General features: G+C 38.8%; 1 protein-coding gene across 2 annotated transcripts; it reads left to right on the top strand.

The window, feature by feature from the left end:
- The first annotated feature begins 116 nt into the window (after positions 1-116).
- LOC132766249 (zinc finger protein ZFP2-like) lies at positions 117-24635 on the top strand. 2 transcript variants are annotated; one of them, XM_067465026.1, is made up of 4 exons: positions 117-176; positions 8449-8652; positions 15275-15478; positions 22249-24635. In XM_067465026.1, exons 2-4 carry the CDS (start codon positions 8502-8504, stop codon positions 23550-23552), a joined length of 1659 nt encoding a protein of 552 aa, XP_067321127.1. In that variant the 5' UTR covers positions 117-176; positions 8449-8501; the 3' UTR covers positions 23553-24635. The 2 variants fall into 2 exon arrangements, with proteins under 2 accessions (XP_067321127.1, XP_067321126.1); XM_067465025.1 differs by lacking the exon at positions 22249-24635 and having other exon boundaries at positions 15275-19887.
- The last annotated feature ends 442 nt before the right edge of the window (positions 24636-25077 follow it).

Raw genomic sequence — 25077 nt, 5'->3', positions numbered from 1 at the left:
ATCACAAATAGAGGCTACCCCAAAGGGCTTTTGGAGGACTCCATTACCCAGAAGGCTCGCTCATTGGCCGAAGCAGCGGAGGCTTCTGGGAGTTGGAGTCCCAAAACCTCCTGGCGGGCTTAAAAGGAGCTTGGGGATCCATCCTTGCAAAGGCGACCAGGCGGGATGGAAGGAAGGTGAGAGGAGAGGAGCATTCCACTATTAATATTATTATTATTTGCTAAGGAATAATAGAAAATAGAATTATATTATTAGTATAATATATTATTATTATTAGCTAGGGAATAATAGAGGATAGAATTACGTTATTATTATATTATTATTATTATTAGCTAGGGAATCATAGAAATTATTATTATTATTAGCTAGGGAATCATAGAAAATAGAATTACATTATTATTATTATTATTATTATTAGGTAAGGAATAATACAGGATAGAATTACATTATTATTATTATATATTATTATTATTATTAGCTAGGGAATCATAGAAATTTTTATTATTATTATTAGGTAGGGAATAATAGAAAAGATAATTGCATTATTATTATTTATTAGCTAGGGAATACATTATTATTATTATTAGCTAGGGAATCATAGAAAGTAGAATTATATTATTATTATTATTATTATATTATTATTATTATTAGCTAGGGAATCATAGAAAGTAGAATTACATTATTATTATTATATTATTATTATTAGCTAGGGAATCATAGAAAGTAGAATTATATTATTATTATTATATTATTATTATTATTAGCTAGGGAATCATAGAAAATAGAATTATATTATTATTATTATTATATTATTATTATTAGGTAGGGAATCATAGAAAATAGAATTATATTATTATTATTATTATATTATTATTATTAGGTAGGGAATCATAGAAAATAGAATTATATTATTATTATTATTAGGTAGGGAATCATAGAAGATAGAATTATATTATTATTATTATTATTATTATTAGGTAGGGAATCAAGATAGAATTATATTATTATTATTATTAGCTAGGGAATCATAGAAAATAGAATTATATTATTAGTATAATATATTATTAGGTAGGGAATCATAGAAGATAGAATTACATTATTATTATTATTATTATTATTATCATTATTAGGTAGGGAATCATAGAAAGTAGAATTATATTATTATTATTATATTATTATTATTAGCTAGGGAATCATAGAAAGTAGAATTACATTATTATTATTATTATTATATTATTATTATTAGCTAGGGAATCATAGAAAGTAGAATTATATTATTATTATTATATTATTATTATTAGCTAGGGAATCATAGAAAATAGAATTATATTATTATTATTATTATATTATTATTATTATTAGGTAGGGAATCATAGAAAATAGAATTATATTATTATTATTATTAGGTAGGGAATCATAGAAGATAGAATTATATTATTATTATTATTATTATTATTATTAGCTAGGGAATCATAGAAAATAGAATTATATTATTAGTATAATATATTATTAGGTAGGGAATCATAGAAGATAGAATTACATTATTATTATTATTATCATTATTAGGTAGGGAATCATAGAAAGTAGAATTATATTATTATTATTATTATTATATTATTATTATTAGCTAGGGAATCATAGAAAGTAGAATTACATTATTATTATTATATTATTATTATTAGCTAGGGAATCATAGAAAGTAGAATTATATTATTATTATTATATTATTATTATTATTAGCTAGGGAATCATAGAAAATAGAATTATATTATTATTATTATTATTATATTATTATTAGCTAGGGAATCATAGAAAATAGAATTATATTATTATTATTATTAGGTAGGGAATCATAGAAGATAGAATTATATTATTATTATTATTATTATTAGGTAGGGAATCATAGAAAATAGAATTATATTATTAGTATAATATATTATTAGGTAGGGAATCATAGAAGATAGAATTACATTATTATTATTATTATTATTATCATTATTAGGTAGGGAATAATAGAAAATAGAATTATATTATTATTATTATTAGCTAGGGAATCATAGAAAATAGAATTACATTATTATTATTATTATTATTATTATTAGCTAGGGAATCATAGAAGATAGAATTACATCATCATCATTATTATTATATTATATATTATTATTATTATTAGCTAGGGAATCATAGAAAATAGGAATTGCATTATTATTATTATTATTATTAGCTAGGGAATCATAGAAAATAGAATTACATTATTATTATTATTATTATTATTATTATTAGCTAGGGAATCATAGAAGATAGAATTACATCATCATCATTATTATTATATTATATATTATTATTATTATTAGCTAGGGAATCATAGAAAATAGGAATTGCATTATTATTATTATTATTATTATTAGCTAGGGAATCATAGAAAATAGAATTACATTATTATTATTATTAGGTAGGGAATCATAGAAGATAGAATTGCATCATTATTATATATTATTAACTAGGGAGTCATAGAAAAGAGAATTACATAATAATAATAATAATAATAATAATAATAATAATAATAATTAGCTGGAGAATCATAGAAAGTAGCATTACATTATTATTATTAGCTGGGGAATCTGTTATGAACCCAAAGAGGTTCCTGTTCTTTTGTGCAGAGTGTATAAGGAATGGTAAGGTAGCTCAGATCAATGAGACACTTTGGAGACCAAATTTGGTTTTGCCACTATTCATGTAACATTTATTGAAATACAATTATCATAGAATCACATCAAGGAGAGCTCTCTTGCACGCACACACTCATTCATACTCACGCACACACGGGCCTCTTCCGGCGAAGGTGATCAGTCTTTCCGAAGAGGGATGGACGCTCCCGGTGCCGCGGATCAGGAGACGTGCAGATTGTCAGGGGCCCCCTACATTTATAGGCCAAAATCTCAACAGTCAAGTTGTCCCGTTCTCTTTCAAGTCCTCCCAAATCTTTGTTCTCTCCAAAGTTCGGGACATTCAGACTCCAGGCCTCATGATTTATGGGGTACCTCCTGTATGCATCGTGCACTCCTTACATGCTCGGTCGCACATCTTATTGTCCATTGTCATCCAGTTATGCCTTGCTGCATCCTCGCTTCAGCTGCCAAGGCCGTCCCACATAATGCTTTGCGGGGACTCCATGTTGTTCTTCTGCTTCTTCTGCTCTTCTACATGCATACAGACATTCATTCTTTACAAATCATACAAAATAGAATTACATTATTATTATTATTATTAGCTAGGGAATCATAGAAGACAGAATTACATCATTATTATATATCATTATTATTATTAGCTAAGGAATCATATAAGATAGAATTACATTTATATTATTATATTTATTATGATTAGCTAAGGAATCATAGTAGTTAGAATTAGTTATTATTATTATATTTTTATTGTTATTAGCTAGGGAATGATAGAAAATAGAATTACATTATTATTATTAGCTAGGGAATGATAGAAAATAGAATTACATAATAATAGTAATAGTAATAATAATAATAATAATAAGCTGGGGAATCATAGAAAGTAGCATTACATTATTATTATTATTATTATTAGCTAGGGAATCATAGAAAATAGAATTACATAATAATAATAATAGTAATAATAAGAAGCTGGGGAATCATAGAAAGTAGCATTACATTATTGTTATTATTATTATTATTATTATTATTATTATTATTAGCTGGGGAATAACAAGATAGAATTACTTTATTTATTTATAAGCTAGGGAATAATAGAAAACAGAATTACATTATTTTTGCTCACTAGGGAATCAGAAGATAGAATTACATTATTATTGTTATTGTTATTAGTTAGGGAATCATAGAAGATAGAATTACATTATTATTATATTATATATTATTATATATTAGCTAGGGCATAATAGAAAATAGAATTACATTACTTTTGCTCACTAGGAAATCAGAGAAGATAGAATTACATTATTGTTATTAGTTAGAGAATCATAGAAGACAGAATTACATTATTATTATTATATTATATATTATTTATTAGCTAGGGCATCATAGAAAATAGAATTTCATTCCTTTTGCTTACTAAGGAACCAAAGAAGATTGAATTATATTAATATTATATTATTTATTAGCTAGGGCATCATTGAAAATAGAATTACATTCCTTTTGCTCACTAGGGAATCCGAGGATAGAATTTCATTATTATTTTTATTTTTATTATTAGTTAGGGAATCATAGAAGATATAATAACATTATTATTATATTATATATTATTATTTATTAGCTACAGAATCATTGAAAATAGAATTACATTACTTTTGCTCACTAGGGAATCAGAAGATAGAATTACATTATTATTATTGTTATTGTTATTAGCTAGGGAATCATAGAAGGTAGAATTACATTATTGTAATATCATTATTATATAATATTTATTAGCTAGGGCATCATAGAAAATAGAATTACATTACTTTTCTCACTAGAGAATCAGTGAAGATAGAATTACATTATTATTGTTATTAGTTAGGGAATCATAGAAGATAAAATTACATTATTATTATATATTATTTATTAGCTAGGGCATCATAGAAAATAGAAGTACATTACTTTTGCTCACTAGGGAACCAGAGAAGATAGAATTACATTATTATTGTTATTACTAGCTTGGGTGTCCAGCGTTGCCTGGGTTATTTGAAAAAGTCAATTTTGCTTAAGATTGTGGGTGAACTACAACTCCCATCAAGCCAGGTTAACCCTGAGAAACTCCAATCAATACTTAGAAGTTTGTTACGTTTCCTCTAGCTGTATCATATATGGGGTTCAGTGTGCGTTCTGTCAGTAGAGTAAACTACAACTCCCACTTTGGTGAGTCAGTCCCCTCAAACTCCTCCAGTAGGTTGAGTTAGTCATGGAGCTTCTGTGTGCCAAGTTTGGTCCAGGTCTATCATCGGTGGTCACAGTTTCTGTGGTTGTGGGGGAACTACAACTCCCAGAAAGGAAGGTCAATTTCCCCCAAACCCCTCCAGTGATCAAATGTCATCATACCAGGTATGTATACCAGATCCATTGGTGTTGGGTTCACAGTGCTCTCTGGATGTAGGTGAACTATAACTCCTCCAAATCAAGGTGAATTTCCCCCAAAGTATTTTTTGCTGGTCATGGGGGCTCTGTGTGCCAAGTTTGATCCAATTCCAACAGTTTGAGGGATTGTGACCTGGCCCTCTGTTTAAAAACTTTAAGGACCCCTGGTCTAGCATTTCTGTGTCCTCAGATAACATTATGTGTCCAGGTTGGTTCATAAAGTGCTCTGCTATGGCTGACTCGCCTGATTATGTTAGTCTGCAGTGCTTTTCGTGTTTTTGGACTCGTGGGTGAATAATGCTGTATTTGGTGGTCCCTGTGGAGACTTGTCCACAGCTGAACGGCATGCAATAGACTCCTGCAGAGGTGAGAGGATCCCTCTTGTCCTTTGCTGAACGGAGCTTTAGTTGGATTTTCTTGGTGGGTCTGGAGATAGTTTGTGTGTTGTGTTTCCTCATCAGCTTCCCTCTGCGCTCAGTGGTTCCCTTGATGTCTGGTAAGAACACTTTTCCTCTAGTTGGATCTTTGTCTTGACTCTCGTGGCTTGTACTTGGTTTTACAACTCTTTTGATGTCTGTCATGGAATACATACCTGTTGGCCTGTAGAGCCCAGTTTAGGTGGTGCACTTCCCCTTGGAGGAGGTGGCGTTCTCAGATCCTGTTTGCACCTCCTACCAGGGTTTTGGTTGTGCTTCTTTTTTGACCTGGGTGATGGGTGGAGTTTTTATGTAGATATCTATCAGTGTGTGTCAGTTTTCTGTAGACTATGTGGCCCAATTGTTGGTTGGGTTTGCGGATGAAAAGATCTTAGGGTCTTTGTAGACAACAATGTGATGCGGTGGGAAAAAAGCCAATGGGATTTTGGCCTGCATCAATAGGAGCATAGTGTCTACATCTAGGGAAGTCATGCTCCCCATGCTCTATTCTGCTAAGGTTATACCACAACTGAAATACTGTGTCCAATTCTGGGCACCACAATTGAAGGGAGATATTGACAAGCTGGAATGTGTCCAGAGGAGGGCAACTAAAATCATCAAGGGTCTGGAGAACAAGCCCTATGAGGAGCGGCTTAAGGAGCTGAGCATGTTTAGCCTGAAGAAGAGAAGGCTGAGAGGAGGCATGATAGCCATGTATAAATATGTGAGAGGAAGTCATAGGGAGGAGACACGTTTACTGCTTCCCTGGAGACTAGGACATGGAGGAATGGCTTCAAACTACAGGAAAGGAGATTTCACCTGAACATTAGGAAGAACTTCCTGACTGTGAGAGCCGTTCAGCAGTGGAACTCTCTGCCTCGGAGTGTGATGGAGGCTCCTTCTTTGGAAACTTTTAAATAGAGGCTGGATGGCCGTCTGTCAGGGGTGCTTTGAATTCAGTATTCCTGTTTCTTGGCAGAATGGGGTTGGACTGGATGGCCCATGACGTCTCTTCCAACTCTAGGATTCTATGACCAAGGCCCCTTCCACACAGCTGAATGAAATCCCACATTATCTGCTTTGAACTGGAATATATGGCCGTGTGGACTCGGTTCAAAGCAGATACTGTGGGATTTTCTGCCTTGATATTCTGGGTTCTATGGCTGTGTGGAAGGGACCTAGGCCATCTAGAAGCTGTAGTTTTCCTTCATTTTCCATGGTAAATTGCATGTTTGGTTGGATGCTGTTGATGTGGTCCAGAAACTTGTTCTGTTCATCTTCTCAGTGGCTTCAAATAGTGAAGGTGTCATCCACATATCTGAACCATATAGTGGGTTTTTATGGTTCCGTTTCCAGGGCTTGTTTCTCAAAGGGTTCCATGTAAAGATTTGCTGTAACAGGGCTGAGAGGGCTCCCCATGGCTATGCTATTTTTCAGTTCATAGAATTCATTGTCCCACTGGAAGTAGCTGGTGGCGAGACAATAGTGAAATATGGCTGTGATGTCTTCTGGGAAATTTCCCCAGAAAAATAATAAGTACAGTTTGGCATTTGGATCCCAGTTGGTTGCTCTAACCAGAAGTGGTTGCAAATATTAAGATCTCACCTTGGTTTATAAGCAACAATAGAATAGGATGTGCATAATGTCATCTATGGCTGGAGTGCCACAGATGCTGATTCTTCCACGATGAGGGATTTTTTGAAATAATAATTATCTAGAAAATACACTCCGCACCCCTGGGCAGAGGTAATAGTAGCTGTAGTAGTAGTAGTAGTGGTAGTAGTAAATATAGAAAATACACTCTGCATCCTGAAATAATTTGGGAATAATAATACTGTACTGTCTTGGAGATGGAACCCAAGCATAAAACACACATCATCATCGTCGTCGTCATTATTATTATTACACACAAAAACACAGTATGTCACAGCAAACGAGATTTCTATGCTGGATTTCGTATCACAAAATCACAAGTCGAACACTTCCCAAGCGTCTAGGACTGTGTGATGTATTTTCGAATGATGCGCACAGATCCAAGTCAGGTGGCCTTTGGCAGTTGACAGATTGTGATTATGTCAATGTTTATGGTTTCCAAATTCTGGCTGAGACCTTTTGGAACGGCACCCAATGTGCCCATGACCACTGGGACCACCTGGACTGTTGATGCCATCAGAGCCTTTGCAGTTCGATTTTGAGGTCTTGATAACGGTTGGGTTTTTCCTATTGTTTTTCATCAATGCAACTGTCACCCGGTATGGCGACATCAATAATCCAGACTTTTTTCTTTTCCACAATCGTGATGTCTGGCGTGTTGTGTTCCAAAACTTGGTCAGTCTCGATTTGAAAGTCCCACAGTAGTTTTGCATGTTCATTTTCCACGACCTTTGCGGGGTTTATGATCCCACCAATTCTTTCCTGCTGGCAGATGGTACTTGTGACATAAGTTCCAGTGAATCATCTGGGCCAAAGAGTTGTGCCTCTGTTTGTAGTCCGTCTGTGTGATTTTCTTGCAACTGCTGAGAATATGGTCCATGGTTTCATCAGCTTCCTTGCACAGTCTGCATTTTGGGTCATCCGCTGATTTTTCAATCTTGGCCTTAATGGCCTTTGTTCTGATGGCTTGCTCCTGGACTGCAAGAATCAGGCCTTCTTCTGTCGCCTTCTTCAGGGTTCCATTCATGAACCATCACCAGGTCTTCTCCTTGTCAACTTTTCCTTCAATTTTGTCAAGGAACTGCCCATGCAATGTTTTGTTGAGCCAGCTGTCAGATCTAGTTTGGAGTGCAGTTTATGTACTGGTTCTTTGTCTCCTGTACTTTGAGAAGTTTCTGATTGTTGATTTCAATTAAAGCAGGTTCTTGGCTTTCCTTTACAGATTCTGCCAGGGCGTGTTATCATTATTGTTGTTATTGTTATTTTCCTCTTTTTTTCAACAGGTAACGGGCAAGGCAGTGAGAGTGACTGGGAAGCAGCCCTGAAATCCTCAAAAATGAGTGAGCATCCAACAGGGAAAGAGCCTTCAGGGTATCAAAAGAGAGGAAACCAAGTCAAGAAGGGAAAGAGGAAACCTCTCCCTTCTCAAGAGTCCGACACCTGGGAACCTCCGGCTGCCCAGAAGACTCTCAAAGGCAAAAGGAGAAGTAAGTGTCCTGTCTGTGGGAAAAGATATTTGCAATTAAAGGTACACTACAGGTGCCACACAAGCGAAGAACTCAACAGAGTCTCCTCAAGTAAAAAGCCACATCAGTGCACAGAATGCGGAAGGAAATTCCGTTTAAGGGGAAACCTGGAATCTCATCAGAGGATCCACACAGAGGAGAAGCCCTATGAATGCAAGAAATGCGGAAAGTGCTTCTCTCAGAGCAGAGAGTTGCGTTCCCATTGGAGAAGCCACACAGAAAAGGACTCGTATATATGCAGGGAGTGCGGAAAGAGCTTGAAATCCTACGCAAGCCTGTATTCGCATGAGAAAACCCACAGGGAGAAACCCTTTGCGTGCGTGGAGTGCGGAAAGCACTTTGTTTGGAAGACTGCCCTCATAATACACCAGAGGACCCACACAGGGGAGAAACCGTACAAATGTGCGGACTGCGGAAAGAGCTTCTCTCAGGCTGGGAATCGGGATATGCATCAGAAAATCCACAGAAGTGAGAAGCCGTATAAATGCCTGGAATGTGGGAAGAGATTCCTTTTGAAGAGTATGCTGCAGTCACATGAGAAGGTCCACACTGGGCAGAAACCTTACAAATGCCTGGAGTGTGGGAAAAGCTTTGCTCAGAGCACACATCTTCGCGGGCACCAGAGGACCCACACAGGGGAAAAGCCACATCAGTGCTCTGAATGCGGGAAGGAATTCAGATGGAAAAGGTCTCTGAGATTTCATGAGAGAATCCACACGGGAGCAAAACCATACAAATGCACGGCCTGCGGGATGTGCTTCAGACACAGTGCGTCCCTGCACATGCATGAGAAGGTCCACATGGGAGAAAAGCCACACCAGTGCAAGGAATGTGGAAAGAGCTTCATTCGGAAGGACCACTTGCGCCTCCATGAGAGAACCCACACTGGGGAGAAGCCCTATAAATGCATGGAGTGTGGAAAGACCTTTTCTCAGAGCGGAAATCTGCATTTACATAAAAGAATCCACACAGGAGAGAAACCTCATAAATGTACAGAGTGTGGAAAGAGCTTCAGCTCTGTTCAATCCCTAGTACTACACAAAAGAATCCACACAGGGGAGAAACCCTATATGTGCCTGGACTGTGGGAAAAGCTTCACGCAGAATTCAAATCTCTGTAAACATCAAAGAACCCACACAGGGGAGAAACCCTACAAGTGCCTAGACTGCGGGAAATGCTTCAGTTTGAGCGATGGTCTCCGTTTACATCAAAGGACCCACATAGGGGGGAAGCCATATCAGTGCTCAGAATGCGGAAAGGAATTCAGATGGAAAAGGTCTCTGAGCTTTCATGAGAGAATCCACACAGGAGCAAAACCATACAAATGCACTGCCTGCGGGATGTGCTTCAGACACAGTGCATCCCTACGCAAGCATGAGAAGCTCCACACAGGAGAAAAACCACACCAGTGCAAGGAATGTGGAAAGAGTTTCACCTTGATCGGCCAACTGCGCCTCCATGAGAGAACCCACACTGGGGAGAAGCCCTATAAATGCACGGAGTGTGGAAATAGCTTTTCTCATAGTGGATATCTATGTTTACATAAGAGAACCCACACAGGGGAGAAACCTTATAAATGTACAGAATGCAAAAAGAGCTTCAGCCTTAGACATTACCTAGTACTACACAAAAGAATACACACTGGGGAGAAACCCTACATGTGCCCAGAGTGCGGGAAAAGCTTCACGCAGAGTTCACATCTCTCTAAACATCAAAGAACCCACACAGGGGAGAAACCCTACAAGTGCATAGACTGCGGGAAATGCTTCAATTCAAGCAACCAACTCCGTTTACATCAAAGGACTCACACAAGGCGGAAGTCGTGTTAAAGCATCGGATGTGGAAGGAATTTCAACGAGGATAATGGGCAAACTTCAGCCAGATCATGTACAATGAGAAGTGATACTACAACAGGCCCAGAAATATTGGACTCAGATACACAGGGTGCTGAAAGATTTTGCAAAGGTTACATTGACGAGGAAGCCTGGACTGTATTTGTTGGGGATGCTAGATGACAAATTAGAAAAGAACACAGAGAATTAATTACTGCTCTATATAACCACAGTGGCAAGAATGTTATGAACCCAAATGGTTCCTGTTCTTTTGACGCAGAGTGTTCAAGGAATAGTGATGTATATTGGATCAATGAGGCACTTCAGAGACCAAAATTGGTTTTAATACTTTTCATGTAACATTTATGAAGTATAACCACCTTAGAATCACATCAGAATCACATCAAGAGAGAGCTCTCATCCATTCATCTCAAAGCATACTCACACACAGAATCACATCAAGAGAAGCCTCTCCGGGCACACAGTGAGCCCGCATGACCTACTCCACATCCTGGAATTTGGAGATGGATGATGGGACTTGCAGTAACTTAACTCACTTCCTGAAACCACTGAGACCTTCACCAATGACTGATCAAGATCAAACTTGGCACACAGAGCCCCCATGACCCACTCTACATCCTGGTGCACTTTTGAGGAGAACAGACTATGGATGATAGGACTTCAAGTACCTCCACTCACTTCCCAAGACTGTTGCCACCCTCATCCAATGACCGATCAAGACCAAACTTGACACACAGAGTCCCCGTGAGCCACTACATCCTGGTGCTGTTTGGAGGAGGACGAACAGTGTATGATGGGACTTGCAGTACCTTCACTCACTTCCTGAAACCACAGCGACACTCATCCAAATACCAATAAAGACCAAACTTGGCACAGAGAGCCCCCATGGCCAACTCAACATTCTGGTGAAGTTTGGAGAACAGACTGTGGAAGATGATCAGCTTTCTCCGAGAGGGTTGGGCGCTTTAGTTGCTGTGGTTCCTGAAAGTGTGCTTGGTCTTGGAAGTCCCCTGCATTTATAGTCTGCAGTTACTCTTTAACATGTTGTTCTGCTCTTGTGATTTCAGAACACTCACATTCACCTTTCCTGTTGTTTTTCGTCAATGCATCTTTTTCGTCAATGCAAAGACATCTTAGTCTTACCTAGGTCACAATCTAGTACCCCATTAAAATCCCCTAGAATTATCAGACTTTTGTATTTCCGTTCTTGACTATTCCTCTTTAGTTGTTTTATAAATTGCGATTTGGCTCCTGTCGGGGCATATATGTTGCAGATTAGGGTTTTCTGATAATTCATTTTTGCTTTAATCCCTACCATCCTACCCTCCTGATCTTTAAATTCCAATGTGGCCTCCATTTTTTCCTTTGTGTATATCACTACCCCTCTTTTTTTGTAATGCTGAGGAGTAGAATTAATTCCCCAATTGTTTCTGAAACAAATAGGAGACCTTCTTCTGTGAGATATGCATCTCTTGTAAGGTGATTAAATAATAGTTTTTTTAATTGATTATATATTATTTTCCTTTTATTTGGTGTGTTTAGTCCATTTACATTATTCAAAAATATTGACACACATTGTCTGATTCTTTGTTGAGTTCATTCTGTTTCTCCTCGTCCTTGCCTTGGGATTCTTCGTATATCCGGGGAGTCATGTCTAGGTCTTTTTTTCTCTTTCATTTCATCTCCTTTCCATTACAGTTTCCCTGTTTCTGGTTTATTGTTGGGTTCCTTATCCTTTTTTCCATACCTCGGATTCTTTTCCAAATCCCTCTTGAATTCTTTATAAAATTCCTTCGCTTTTCCGTGTTATTAATCAGTGCTTTCTTTGAACATCACCAGAATTCCATCTGTCCTCTCCCATCTAAATTTTATTTGGTGCTTTTTAACTTCATCTGTGAGAAAGTAGTACTTTCGTCTTTTATTCATTGCTGATGGAGTGAATTCTTACAAGAGTACTATTTTTTCCCCTTTGTAATATGTTGGTTCTCATGAGTTGTTTCAGAGTAGCTCTTTTTCTTTCATAGTGTACACTAATGTCTCCAGCTACCTTATTTCTCCTTGCATAATTCGTATTGATTCGATATATTTGGTCAATATTTCGGTCCATTTTTCCTGCTGTGATATCTAACATTTGATATCTAATAAAATCCCCTATTTTGTCTTTTTCCCTTTAACGTTTTATCCATTACTTTTTTTTAAAAAAATGGAAATTTCTTTTCCATTACAATTGGGTTTATTACTGAACCATCCGTTATTAACATTCTCCTGTATTTGTTCCATGCTTCTAATATATTGCTCAACGCCAGCTCTTTGGCTTAGAAATGGAGATGAGCACCAACCAGAGTTAGACACGACTAGACTTAATGTCAGGGGAAATCTTTAACTATACCTATGTATATCATATAGTGCATGTGTTGTTTACTCCTAGTACTTCTTTGTGGAGTCTTAAATGCACACATATGGGTTTTCACTGCGTATATGCAGCTATTCAGAACATTCTAGAGCTTTAGCATTGAAACATTTTGACAGGGGCCCCATCCACGCTCCTCCAGTAGTAAATAAGCCACTGAGCGAGGCTGAGTCTTAGTTACACTCCGAACCTTTGAGTAGCAGCAGCAGCAGTAATAATAATAACAATAATAATATAGAAAATACTCTGAATCCTGAAATAATTTTGGAATAATAATAACAACGTACTGCCTCAGAGATGGAACCCAAGGTAAAACATGGAATTATGTTGTTATTATTATTATTATTATTTCTTACCTTCTTCTCCCCAAGGCAAAGTATAACAAAGTTATAGCAAAGTATATCATCATTAACATGCAATAGATAAAGCTAAACAGAATGATACTAGATGTCTTCTTAGAAATAATTGTTTATTTTTAGGTTTTAATATAACTGTTATTGGATTATCGATGTTTAATTTTTATGCTTTATGTCTAAATGTTATTTTATGTTTATGTTTTAATTTGGTTAGGTTGATTTATAGTTCTATGTCACTGTCTTGCTATTATTTTTCAATTTTCATATGTATGTACGGCATTGAGTTTTTCCTTTATAATGTTGGAGAATGCTTTGAGTTCCTTTAGGATGAGAAAAGCAATATATAAATGTAGTTAATAATAATAATAATAATAGTAATAATCAGACAGAAGGTGGGAAGGTAAAGCCCTTAGATTAGATAATGTAGGACGTAGTTAATGCTTTCTTATGTATAGAATGTAGCAGTCCTCACAATGTTGCCTTTTCTTCTAGAAAATGTATTTCTCACTTTGTTGTTCAGCTTGTTTGCTTGTATATATATTTTGTATTGATTTAAGCTAAATAAAAATTAATCAAAGGAAAGAAAAGAGGCTCATTGGTTTGGCAGATGACACTGAATTGGGAAGGAAAGCTAATGCCCCAACAAAATGAACGTCAACAGTGGAAAATGTAAGACAGGCAACAAAAATTGGAATGAACAGATAGACAAGGCGAGAGACCTGGCTTGAAAAGAGTTCATAGGAAAGGGACGTAGGGAGTCTTAGGGGGCCCCAAGCTGAACGTAAGCCGAGGATGTGATGCGGCAGCTAAAGAAGCCAAAGGGATTCTAGGCTGCTTCCATAGAAATCTAGTGTTGAGATCGAGGGACGTAATAAGGTGAGGTGAGGCGCCAGGCATGGATGGGTTCCTCTTTTGCCGATTCCCTCCATTTTTCATAGGGACTTACAAACAGTCTCACTCTGCCTCATTCAGTCACTATTAAAGATGGCATAGGCCAGCAGAATAGTGCAGGAAATTATCTGTGAATTATCAAACCTCCTTTTCCTCTTCTGTTTCTTCTTTTTTTATTATTTCTGCCCTGCCTTTCTTCCCAGAAGGACTCAAGATTAAAGTTATTTTATTTATTTACCTTATTGATATTCCACCCTTCTCACCCCACAGGGACTCATGGCGGATCACAATGCACATATACATGGCAAAGATTCAATGCCAATTAGTTTACTCTTCTTAGTTCAGAACAACATATGTACAATATGATCAGTAGCATATTGTAAAGATGGCATAGGCCAGCAGAAGGGGGCGGATTACAATGCACATATACATTGTAAACATTCAGTGCCAATTAGACACACAACATCTATAGACAGACACAGAGGCAATTTAACACTCCAGCTTTTTCCGGCTTCATGAGGGTATGCTCGATTCCAGCCACAGGGGGAGCTGCTGCTTCACTGTCCATTTGTGACACTGAGTCCTTTGATGGAGTACTTCCTCATTCTTCTGCACACTGCTGGAAGGTTTTATGGCGTCGTAAATTAGTTAAAATAGCCTCCCTGCATAAAGTGGTACCTAAATTTCCTATTTGACAGATGCATCTCTCTTCTGAGCTGCCAAGATTGATAGAAAGCTAAACTAATGGCCAGAAGCTCACTCCAACCCAGACTGGTTCTCTCTGCCCCGGAGTGTGGTGGAGGCTCCTTCTTTGGAAGCTTTTAAGCAGAGGCTGGATGGCCATTTGTCAGGGGTGATTTGAATGCAATATTCCTGCTTCTTGGCAGAATGGGGTTGGACTGGATGGCCGATGAGGTCTCTTCCAACTCTTTGATTCTATGATTCTATGGTTTCGAACTCACGATCTCTCAGTCAGTAGTGATTTAATGCAGCTGGCAATCAGCTAGCTGTGCTGCGGCCTGGGTAACAATTAGTTACTTAATAGGGTTTTTCTTTTCCTCTTTTCTCAACAGGTAATGGGCAAGGCAGTGAGAGCGACTGGGAAGCAGCCCTGAAATCCTCAGAAACGAGCAAGCATTCAACAGGGAAAGAGCCTTTGGGAAATCAAAAGAGAGGAAACCAAGTCAAGAAGGGAAAGAAGAAACCTCTCACTTCTCAAGAGTCCGACACCTGGGAACCTCCAACTGCCCAGAAGACTCTCAAAGGCAAAAGGAGAAGTAAGTGTCCTGTCTGTGGGAAAAGATATTTGCGATTAAAGGTACACTACAGGTGCCACACAAGCAAAGAAGTCAACAGATCCCCCTCAAGTGAAAAGCCACATCAGTGCACAGAATGTGGAAGGCAATTCTGTTTAAGGGGAAACATGGAATCGCATCAGAGAATCCATACAGGAGAGAAGCCTTATGAATGCAAAGAATGCAGAAAGTGCTTCTCTCAGAGCAGAGAGTTGCGTTCCCACTGGAGAAGCCACGCAAAAGAGGAGTCATATATATGCAGGCAGTGCGGAAAGAGCTTGAAGTCCTGCGCAACTCTGTATTCGCATGAGAAAACCCACAGGGAGAAACGCTTTGCTTGCGTGGACTGCGAAAAGCAGTTTGTTCGGAAGGATGCCCTTATAATACACCAGAGGACCCACACGGGGGAAAGACCGTTCAAATGTGCAGACTGCGGAAAGAGCTTCACCCAGGCTGGGAACCGAGATAAGCATGAAAAAACCCACAGAAGTGAGAAGCCGTACAAATGCCTGGAATGTGGAAAGAGCTTCGGCACAAGAGCATACCTGTCTTTGCACGAAAAAACCCACACAAGGGAAAAGCCATATGCATGCTTGGACTGCGGGAAGAGATTCCTTTTGAAGTCTATGCTGTGGTCGCATGAGAAGGCCCACACCGCGGAGAAGCCCTACAAATGCCTGGAGTGTGGGAAAAGCTTCGCTCAGAGCAGAAATTTCCGCAGGCACCAGAGGACCCACACAGGGGAGAAGCCACATCGGTGCTCAGAATGCGGAAAGGTCTTCAGTCAGAGAGGTCAACTGCGCAGGCATGAGAGAATCCACACAGGAACAAAACCATACAAATGCACGGCCTGTGGGATGTGCTTCAGGCACAGTGGATCCCTACGTCAGCATGAGAAGGTCCACAAGGGAGAAAAGCCACACCAGTGCAAGGAATGTGGAAAGAGCTTCATTCGGATCGACCACTTGCGCTGCCATGAGAAAACCCACACTGGGGAAAAACCCTATAAATGCATGGAGTGTGGAAAGGGCTTTGCTCAGAGCGGATATCTACGTTTACATAAGAGAACCCACACAGGGGAGAAACCTTATAAATGTACAGAATGTGATAAGAGCTTCAGCCTTAGTCATTACTTAGTACTACACAAAAGAATGCACACAGGGGAGAAACCCTATATATGCCCGGAGTGCGGGAAAAGCTTCACACAGATTTCAAATCTCTCTAAACATCAAAAAACCCACACAGGGGAGAAACCCTACAAGTGCTTAGACTGTGGGAGATGCTTCAGTTCGAGTGACGGTCTCCATTTCCATCAGAAGACGCACACAGGGGAGAAGCCATATCAGTGCTCAGAATGTGGAAAGGAATTCAGATGGAGACGGTCTCTGAGACTGCATGAGAGAATCCATACGGGAGTGAAACCATCCAAATGCACAGCCTGCGGGATGTGCTTCAGACACAGTGCATCCCTGCGCCTGCATGAGAAGATCCACACGGGAGAAAAGCCACACCAGTGCAAGGAATGTGGAAAGAGCTTCACTTTGATTGGACAACTGCGCGTCCATGAGAGAACCCACACCGGGGAGAAGCCCTATAAATGCATGGAGTGCGGAAAGAGCTTTTCTCAGAGTGGAAATCTACGTTCACATAAGAGAACCCACACAGGGGAGAAACCTTATAAATGTACAGAATGCGATAAGAGCTTCAGCCTTAGTCAAAGCCTAATACTACACAAAAGAATCCACACTGGGGAGAAGCCCTATATGTGTCCAGAGTGCGGGAAAAGCTTCACGCAAAGTTCACATCTCTCTACACATCAAAGGAGCCACACAGGGGAGAAACCCTACAAGTGCATAGACTGTGGGAAATGCTTCAGTTCGAGCACTCGTCTCCGTTCACATCAAAGGACCCACACAGGGCGGAAGTCCTATTAAAGCATCGGATGTCGAAGGAGCTTCAGCGAGGATAACGGGGAAACTTCAGCCAGATCGCAAAAACTTACTATGAGGAGAAGCGATACTGCAAAAGGCTCAGAAATATTGGACTCAGATACACAGGATGGTGGACGATTTTGCAAAGGTTAAATTGACAAGGAAGCCTGGACTGTATTTGTTGGGGATGCTATATGACCAATTAGAAAAGAAAAACAGAGAATGTTATGGCAAGAATGTTATGAACCCAAATGGTTCCTGTTCTTTTGATGCAGAGTGTTCAAGGAATAGTGATGTATATTGGATCAATGAGGCACTTCAGAGACCAAATTTGATTTTAATACTTTTCATGTAACATTTATTGATTATAATCATCTTAGAATCACATCGGAATCACATCAAGAGAGAGCTCTCATCCATTCATCTCAAGCATACTCACGACGCTTTAGTTGCTGCGGTTCCTGAAAGCGTGCTTGGTCTTGGAAGTCCCCTGCGTTTATAGTCTGAAGTTACTCTTTAACATGTTGTTCCGCTCTTGTGATTTCAGAACATTCACATTCATCTTTCCGTTCATATGATTTATGGGGTACTACCTGCACGCTTTTGTTGTTAGCCTTGGTATGCTTCTATTGTCCATTGTTTTTCAGCTGAGCATTATTGCTTCCTTGCTTCGTCTGGAAAGTCCGATCCATCTCATGCTTGGCGTGAACTCCATGCGGATTCTTCAGGTCTGTTCTTCTTCTGCTCTTTTTCATACACTCACACATTCGCCTTTTACAGGAATCCTCTCTGCCCAGAGATGGAAATAACCAAATATTCTGCCGCAAGAATGAAATGATGAAAATACACAAACTAGCTGAGATTAATAAATTGACAGCATTGAGGAGAAATCTTTGACTAAATTCAAGAAATAACGAGACACATTTATCACTATTCTACAGCAAAGATGGCAGCAACCTTCAACTATTGTTTTTCCGATATGGAAGAATGTTCTTAAAAGTAGAAAGGTAGAAATAAAGGGACCAAGAAGGAAGAAAAGCAACAAAAGGGCGGCATATAGATTAGTAGGGTTCTGTAGAAAATGCATAAAGGTTCTATGCTGTAGAGAAAGGTGTGTTGGTTACTTTTGTATGTAATGAAAAACCTTTTTAGCGATTTCTTAAATCACCTTTATTGTGAAAATTTTACATTAGGAGGGTAATTAAAATGAGATAGGGTACATAGTAAGGGGAAGAAGGGGTTTTGGAGTTTTGGGGTGGAGGGGAGGGGGAGAATAAAGAGAGAAAACAAATATATAATAATATGTTTTTTAAAGGGAGTGGGAATGTGTTGGTAGACTTCTGATCTTAGCTTGAAGTTTTTATTCCTTGTAATTAGGCTTTTTATGCCAGCTTTCCTCTTTTTTTTCCTTTTTCTTGTCTTTCTCCTTTTTTTCTTTTCTTTTCTCTTCCCTCTTCATTTTTCTCAATTTAGTCCACATGTAATATTTTATTTTCCTTCAGGTACCTTCTCAATAGTAGCCAGTCCGTTTTGTTTCCTCTATTCTTTTCCTACATTATGTACATAAGGGAGTCCATATCCATATAATCCGTTTATGGAAGAAAGACATCTTAGTCTTATCTAGATCACAATCTAATACCCCATTAAAATCCCCCAGAATTATCAGACTTTTGTATTTCTGTTCATGACTTTTCCTTTTTAGTTGTTTTATAAATTGCGATTTGGCTCCTGTCGGGGCATATATGTTGCAGATTAGGGTTTCCTGATAATTAATTTTTGCTTCAATCCCTACCCTCCTGATCTTTAAATGCCAATGCGGCTTCCATTTTTTCCTTTGTGTATATCACTACCCCTCTTTTTTTTGTAATGCTGAGGAGTAGAATTCATTGCCCAATTGTTTCTGAACCAAACAGGAGACCTTCTTCTGTGAGATATGCATCTCTTGTAAGGTGATTAAATAATAATTTTCTTTAATTAATTTTATATTTTTTCCTTTTATTTGGTGTGTTTAGTCCATTTACATTATTTGAAAATATTGACACTCATTGCCTGATTCTTCATTGAGTTCATTCTGTTTCCTCTTGTCGTTGTCTTGGGATTCATCCTAGTCATCTAGGGAGTCATGTCTAGGTCTTTTTTCTCTTTCATTTCATATCCTTTCCATTACAGTTGTCTTTCCCTGTTTCTGGTTTATCATTGGGTTCCTTACCCTTTTTTCCATGCCTCGGATTCTTTTCTAAATCCCTCTTGAATTCTTTATTAATTTCCCTCGCCTTTTTTTGTTATTAACCAGTATTTACTTTCCTTGAACGTCACCAGAATTCCTTCTGTCCTCTCCCATCTAAATTTTATTTTAACTTCATCTGTGAGAAAGTAGTTCTTTCATCTTTTATTCATTGCTGATGGAGTGAATTCTTACAAAATTACTACTTTTTCCCCTTTGTAATATATTGGTTCTCATGAGTTGTTTTTTAGTAGCTCATCCCAGACTCTCTGTCTTTCAAAGTGTACACTGATATCTCTGGCTACCTTATTTCTCCTTGAATAATTCGTATTGATTCGATATAGTCGGTCAATATTTCGGTCCATTTTTCCTGCTGTGATATCTAACATTTGATATCGAATAAAAAACCCCTATTTTGTCTAAGTGTTTTCCCTTTAAATATCCCTTTCACCATTACGTTTTTTTTTTAAAAAAGGAAATTTCTTTTCCATTACAATTGGGGTTATTACTGAACCATCCGTTATTAACATTTTCCTGTATTTGTTCCATACTTCTAATACATTGTTCAACGACGGCTCTTTGGCTTAGAAATGGAGATGAGCACCACCCCCCAGAGTCGGGCACGACTAAACTTTATGTCAGTGGAAACCTTTAACCTTTACCTACGTATATCGATAGTGCATGTGTTGTTTACTCCTAGTACTTCTTTGTGGAGTCTGAAATGCACACATATGGGTTTTCACTGCATATGTGCGGCTATTCAGAACATTCTAGAGCTTTAGTATTGAAACATTTTGATGGAGGCCCCTGCCCATGCTTCTCCAGTAGTAAATAAGCCCGTGAGCGGGGCTGAGCCTTAGTTACACTCCGAACCTTTGAGTAGCAGCAGCAATAGTAATAATAATAACAATAATAATATAGAAAATACTCTGCATCCTGAAATAAATTTGGAATAATAATAATAACACACTGCCTCAGAGACGGAACCCAAGCTAAAACATGGAATTATGTTATTGTTGTTGTTGTTGTTATTATTTCTTACCTTCCTCTCCCCAAGGCAAAGTATAACAAAGTTATAGCAAAGTATATCATCATTAACATGCAATAGATAAAGTTAAACAGAATGATACTAGATGTCTTCTTAGAGACAATTGTTTATTTTTAGGTTTTAATATAACTGTTATTGGATTATTGATGTTTAATTTTTGTGCTTTATGTCTAAAGGTTATTTTATGTCTATGTTTTAATTTGGTTAGGTTGAGTTATAGTTCTATGGCATTATCTTGCTATTGTTTTTCAGTTTTCATGTGTATGTGCGGCATTGAGTTTTGCCTTTATAATGTTGGATACTGCTTTGAGTTCCCTTAGGAGGAGAAAAGCGACATATAAATGTTGTTAATAATAATAATAATCAGACAGAAGGTGGGAAGGTAAAGCCCTTAGATTAGATAATGTAGGACGTAGTTAATGTTTTCTGATGTATAGAATGTAGTAGTCGTCACATGTTGTCTTTTCTTCTAGAAAATGTATTTCTCACTTTGTTGCTCGGCTTGTTTGCTTGTAAATATATTTTGTGTTGATTTGTCTAAATAAAATTTAATCAAAGTAAAGTAAAGAAAGGCTTATTGGTTTGGCAGGAGACACTGAATTGGGAGGGAGAGCTAATACCTCAAAGGACAGGAACAGGATCCAATGACGAGAGGTGGGCCCAATATCATGAACATCAACATGGAAACATGCAAGACAGGCAGCAAAAATTGGAATGAACTGATAGAAGAGGGGCGAGACTTGGCTTGAAAAGAGTCCATAGCAAAGGGACCAAGGGAGTCTTAGGGGGCCACAAGCTGAACGTGAGCCGAAAGTGTGATGCGGCAGCTAAAGAAGCCGGCTCCCTCCATTTTTCATAGGGACGTACAGTCTCGCTCAGCCTCATGCAGTCCCTATTAAAGATGGCATAGGCCAGCAGAAGAGGGCAGGAAATTATCTGTGAATCATCAAACCTACTTCTCCTTCTTTGTTTCTTTTTTAAATTTTTATTTCTGCCCTGCCTTTCTTCCCAGAAGGACTCAAGATTAAAGTTATTTATTTAATTCCATATTTCCTCCCTTCTCACCCTGCAGAAGACTCACAATGCACTTATACATGGCAAACATTCAATGCCAGTTAGACACACAACATCTATAGACAGACACAGAGGCAATTTAACATTCCAGCTTTTTCCGGCTTCATGAGGATATGCTTGATTCCAACCACAGGGGGTGCTGCTGCTTCACTGTCCATTTGTGACATCGAGTTCTTTAATGGAGTACTTCCTCATTCTTCTGCACACTGCTGGAAGATTTTATGGCGTCGTAAATTAGTTAAATTAGCCTCCCCGCATAAAGCGGTACCTAAATTTCCTACTTGACAGATGCAACTGTCTTCTGAGCTGCCAAGATTGATAGAAAACTAGACTAGTGACCAAAAGCTCACTCCAACCCGGACTGGCTTCGAACTCATGTAGTGATTTAATGCAGCCGGCTATCAGCTAGCTGCGCCACAGCCTGGGTAACATTTAATTACTTAATAGGGTTTTTCTTTTCTTCTTTTCTCAACAGGCAACTGGGAAGCAGCCGTGAAATCCTCAAAAATGAGTGAGCATCCAACAGGGAAAGAGCCTTTGGAGTATCAAACGAGAGGAAACCAATTAAAGAAGGGAAAGAGATCCCCCCCACGTGAAAAGGAGTCGTATATATGCAGGGAGTGCGGAAAGAGCTTGAAGTCCTGCGCAACTCTGAATGCGCATGAGAAAACCCACAGGGAGAAACCCTTTGTGTGCATGGAGTGTGGAAAGCAGTTTGTTCGGAAGGATGCCCTTATAATACACCAAAGGACCCACACAGGGGAAAAACCGTACAAATGTGTGGACTGCGGAAGGAGCTTCAGCCAGGCTGGGAACCGGGATACGCACCAGAAAACCCACAGAAACGAGAAGCCGTACAAATGCCTGGAATGTGGAAAGAGCTTCAGCACAAGAGCATCTCTGTCTTTGCACGAAAAAACCCACACAAAGGAAAAGCCCTTCGAATGCTTGGACTGCGGGAAGAGATTCATTTTGAACTGTATCCTGCGGTCTCATCAGAAGGTCCACACCGGGGAGAAGCCCTACAAATGCCTGGAGTGTGGGAAAAGCTTCTCTCAGAGCCTGAATCTCCGCTTACACCTGAGGACCCACACAGGGGAGAAGCCATATCAGTGCTCAGAATGTGGAAAGAAATTCACTCAGAGAGGCAATCTGCGCTCGCACGAGAGAATCCACGTGGGAGCAAAACCATACAAATGCACAGCCTGCGGGATGTGCTTCAGGCACAGCGCATCCCTGCGCATGCACGAGAAGCTCCACACGGGGGAAAAGCCACACCAGTGCAAGGAATGCGGAAAGAGCTTCATTCGGATATACCACCTGCGCCTCCATGAGAGAACCCACACTGAGGAAAAGCCCTATAAATGCATGGAGTGCGGGAAGACCTTTTCTCAGAGCGGAAATCTACGTTCACATAAGAGAATCCACACAGGGGAGAAACCTTATAAATGTACAGAATGCGAAAAGAGCTTCAGCCTTAGTCATTACCTAGTGCTACATAAAAGACTCCACACAGGAGAGAAACCCTATATATGCCCAGAGTGCGGGAAAGGCTTCACGCAGAGTTCAAATCTCGCTACACATCAAAGGAGCCACACTGGGGAGAAACCCTACAAGTGCCTGGAGTGTGGGAAAAGCTTCATGCAAAGTTCAAATCTATTTACACATCGAAGAACCCACACAGGTGAAAAACCCTACAAGTGCTTAGACTGCGGGAGATGCTACGGTTCGAGCAATGGCCTCCGTTTTCATCAAAAGACCCACATGGGGGGGAAGTGATATTAAAGGCATTGGATGTGGAAGTAGTTTCGTTGAGGTTAATGAGCAAAATTCAGCCAGATCACAAAAACGTACAATAGGGAGAAACCATACTACAAAACGACCAGCCTTAGTCAATGCCTAGTACAACACAAAAGAATCCACACAGGGGAGAAACCCGACACATGCCCAGAGTGTGGGAAAAGCTTCATGTAGATTTCATATCTCTCTAAACATCAAAGAATCCACACAGGGGAGAAAACCTACAAATGCATAGACTGCGGGAGATTCTTCAGTTCGAGCGATACTCTCCATTTCCATCAAAAGACCCACACAGGGGAGAAACCCTATATGCGCTCAGAGTGTGAGAAAAGCTTCAGGCAGATTTCACATCTCTCTATACATCAAAGAACCCACACAGAGGAGAAACCCTACAAGTGCATAGACTGTGGGAAATGCTTCATTTCGAGCACCCATCTCCGTTTACATCAAAGGACCCACACAGGGCAGAAGTTGCATTAAAGCATCGGATGTGGAAGGAGTTTCAGTGAGGATAATGGGCAAACGTCAACCAGATCACAAAATGTGCAGTGGGGAGAATCCATACTACAAAACGCCCAGAAATATTGGATTCGGATACACAAAATGCTAAAAAATATAGCAAAAGTTTAATTAATTAATAAGGGAGCCTGGACTGTATTTGTTGGGAATGGTAGATGACCAATTAGAAAAGAAACACAGAAAATTAATTACTGCTCTATATGCTCACAGCAGCGAGAATCCTCTCTACCCAGAGATGGAAAGAACCAGATATTCTGCCACAAGAATGAAATGATGAGAGTACGCAAGTTAGCTGAGATGGATAAATTGACTGCGTTAATTGATGATCCTTGACTAAATTCATAAACACCAAGACACATTTATTACTGTTCTACAGCAAAGATAGGGACAACCTTCAACCATTGGTTTTCTGATATAGAAGAGTGTTTTCAAAAGTAGAAATAAAGGGATACTTAAATAGACAAACAAGTAAAAAAATCAACAAAAGAGCAGCATATAGAGTTGTAGGGGATTTTTTAAATGTGTTGTAGAGAAAGGTGTGTTAGTTACTTCTGTTTGAAATAAAAAATTAGCAATAGTTTTAATTTTTTGTCTTATTTTACTAGCATGTTTTTTCTTTGTACATTTGAATAAAATGTGCAGAATGTGTAAAGGACTTGTAGTCTTGTCATGAATGAGTTTTCAATAACTTTGAACCATAGGTTCTTTTTATTTCCAGTGTGAGGGGGTATATCAATTTACAGAAAAACATTTAGACAAAGAATGACATTGGACATACCGATATACAGATTCTATGCAACTATATTGGATGTACAACAACTTGAGTTACATTGGACTAACAAACAGAGAAAGGGGAATTACATTTTCCCTCAGCATTCACACCACATTTACACGCATTCATTCTCAGGCATTCAAGTATTACCATATCATTTTCTCCCTCCTTGAAGAAGCACCTGTTCGGCCAGACACTGCTTCCCTGAAGCCT

Source organism: Anolis sagrei, chromosome 2, assembly GCF_037176765.1.
Source record: "Anolis sagrei isolate rAnoSag1 chromosome 2, rAnoSag1.mat, whole genome shotgun sequence".
NCBI classification, from domain to species: Eukaryota; Metazoa; Chordata; class Lepidosauria; order Squamata; family Dactyloidae; genus Anolis; species Anolis sagrei.
The sequence above is the reverse complement of the archived record's forward strand: the minus strand, read 5'-3'. Positions and strand labels throughout refer to the sequence as shown.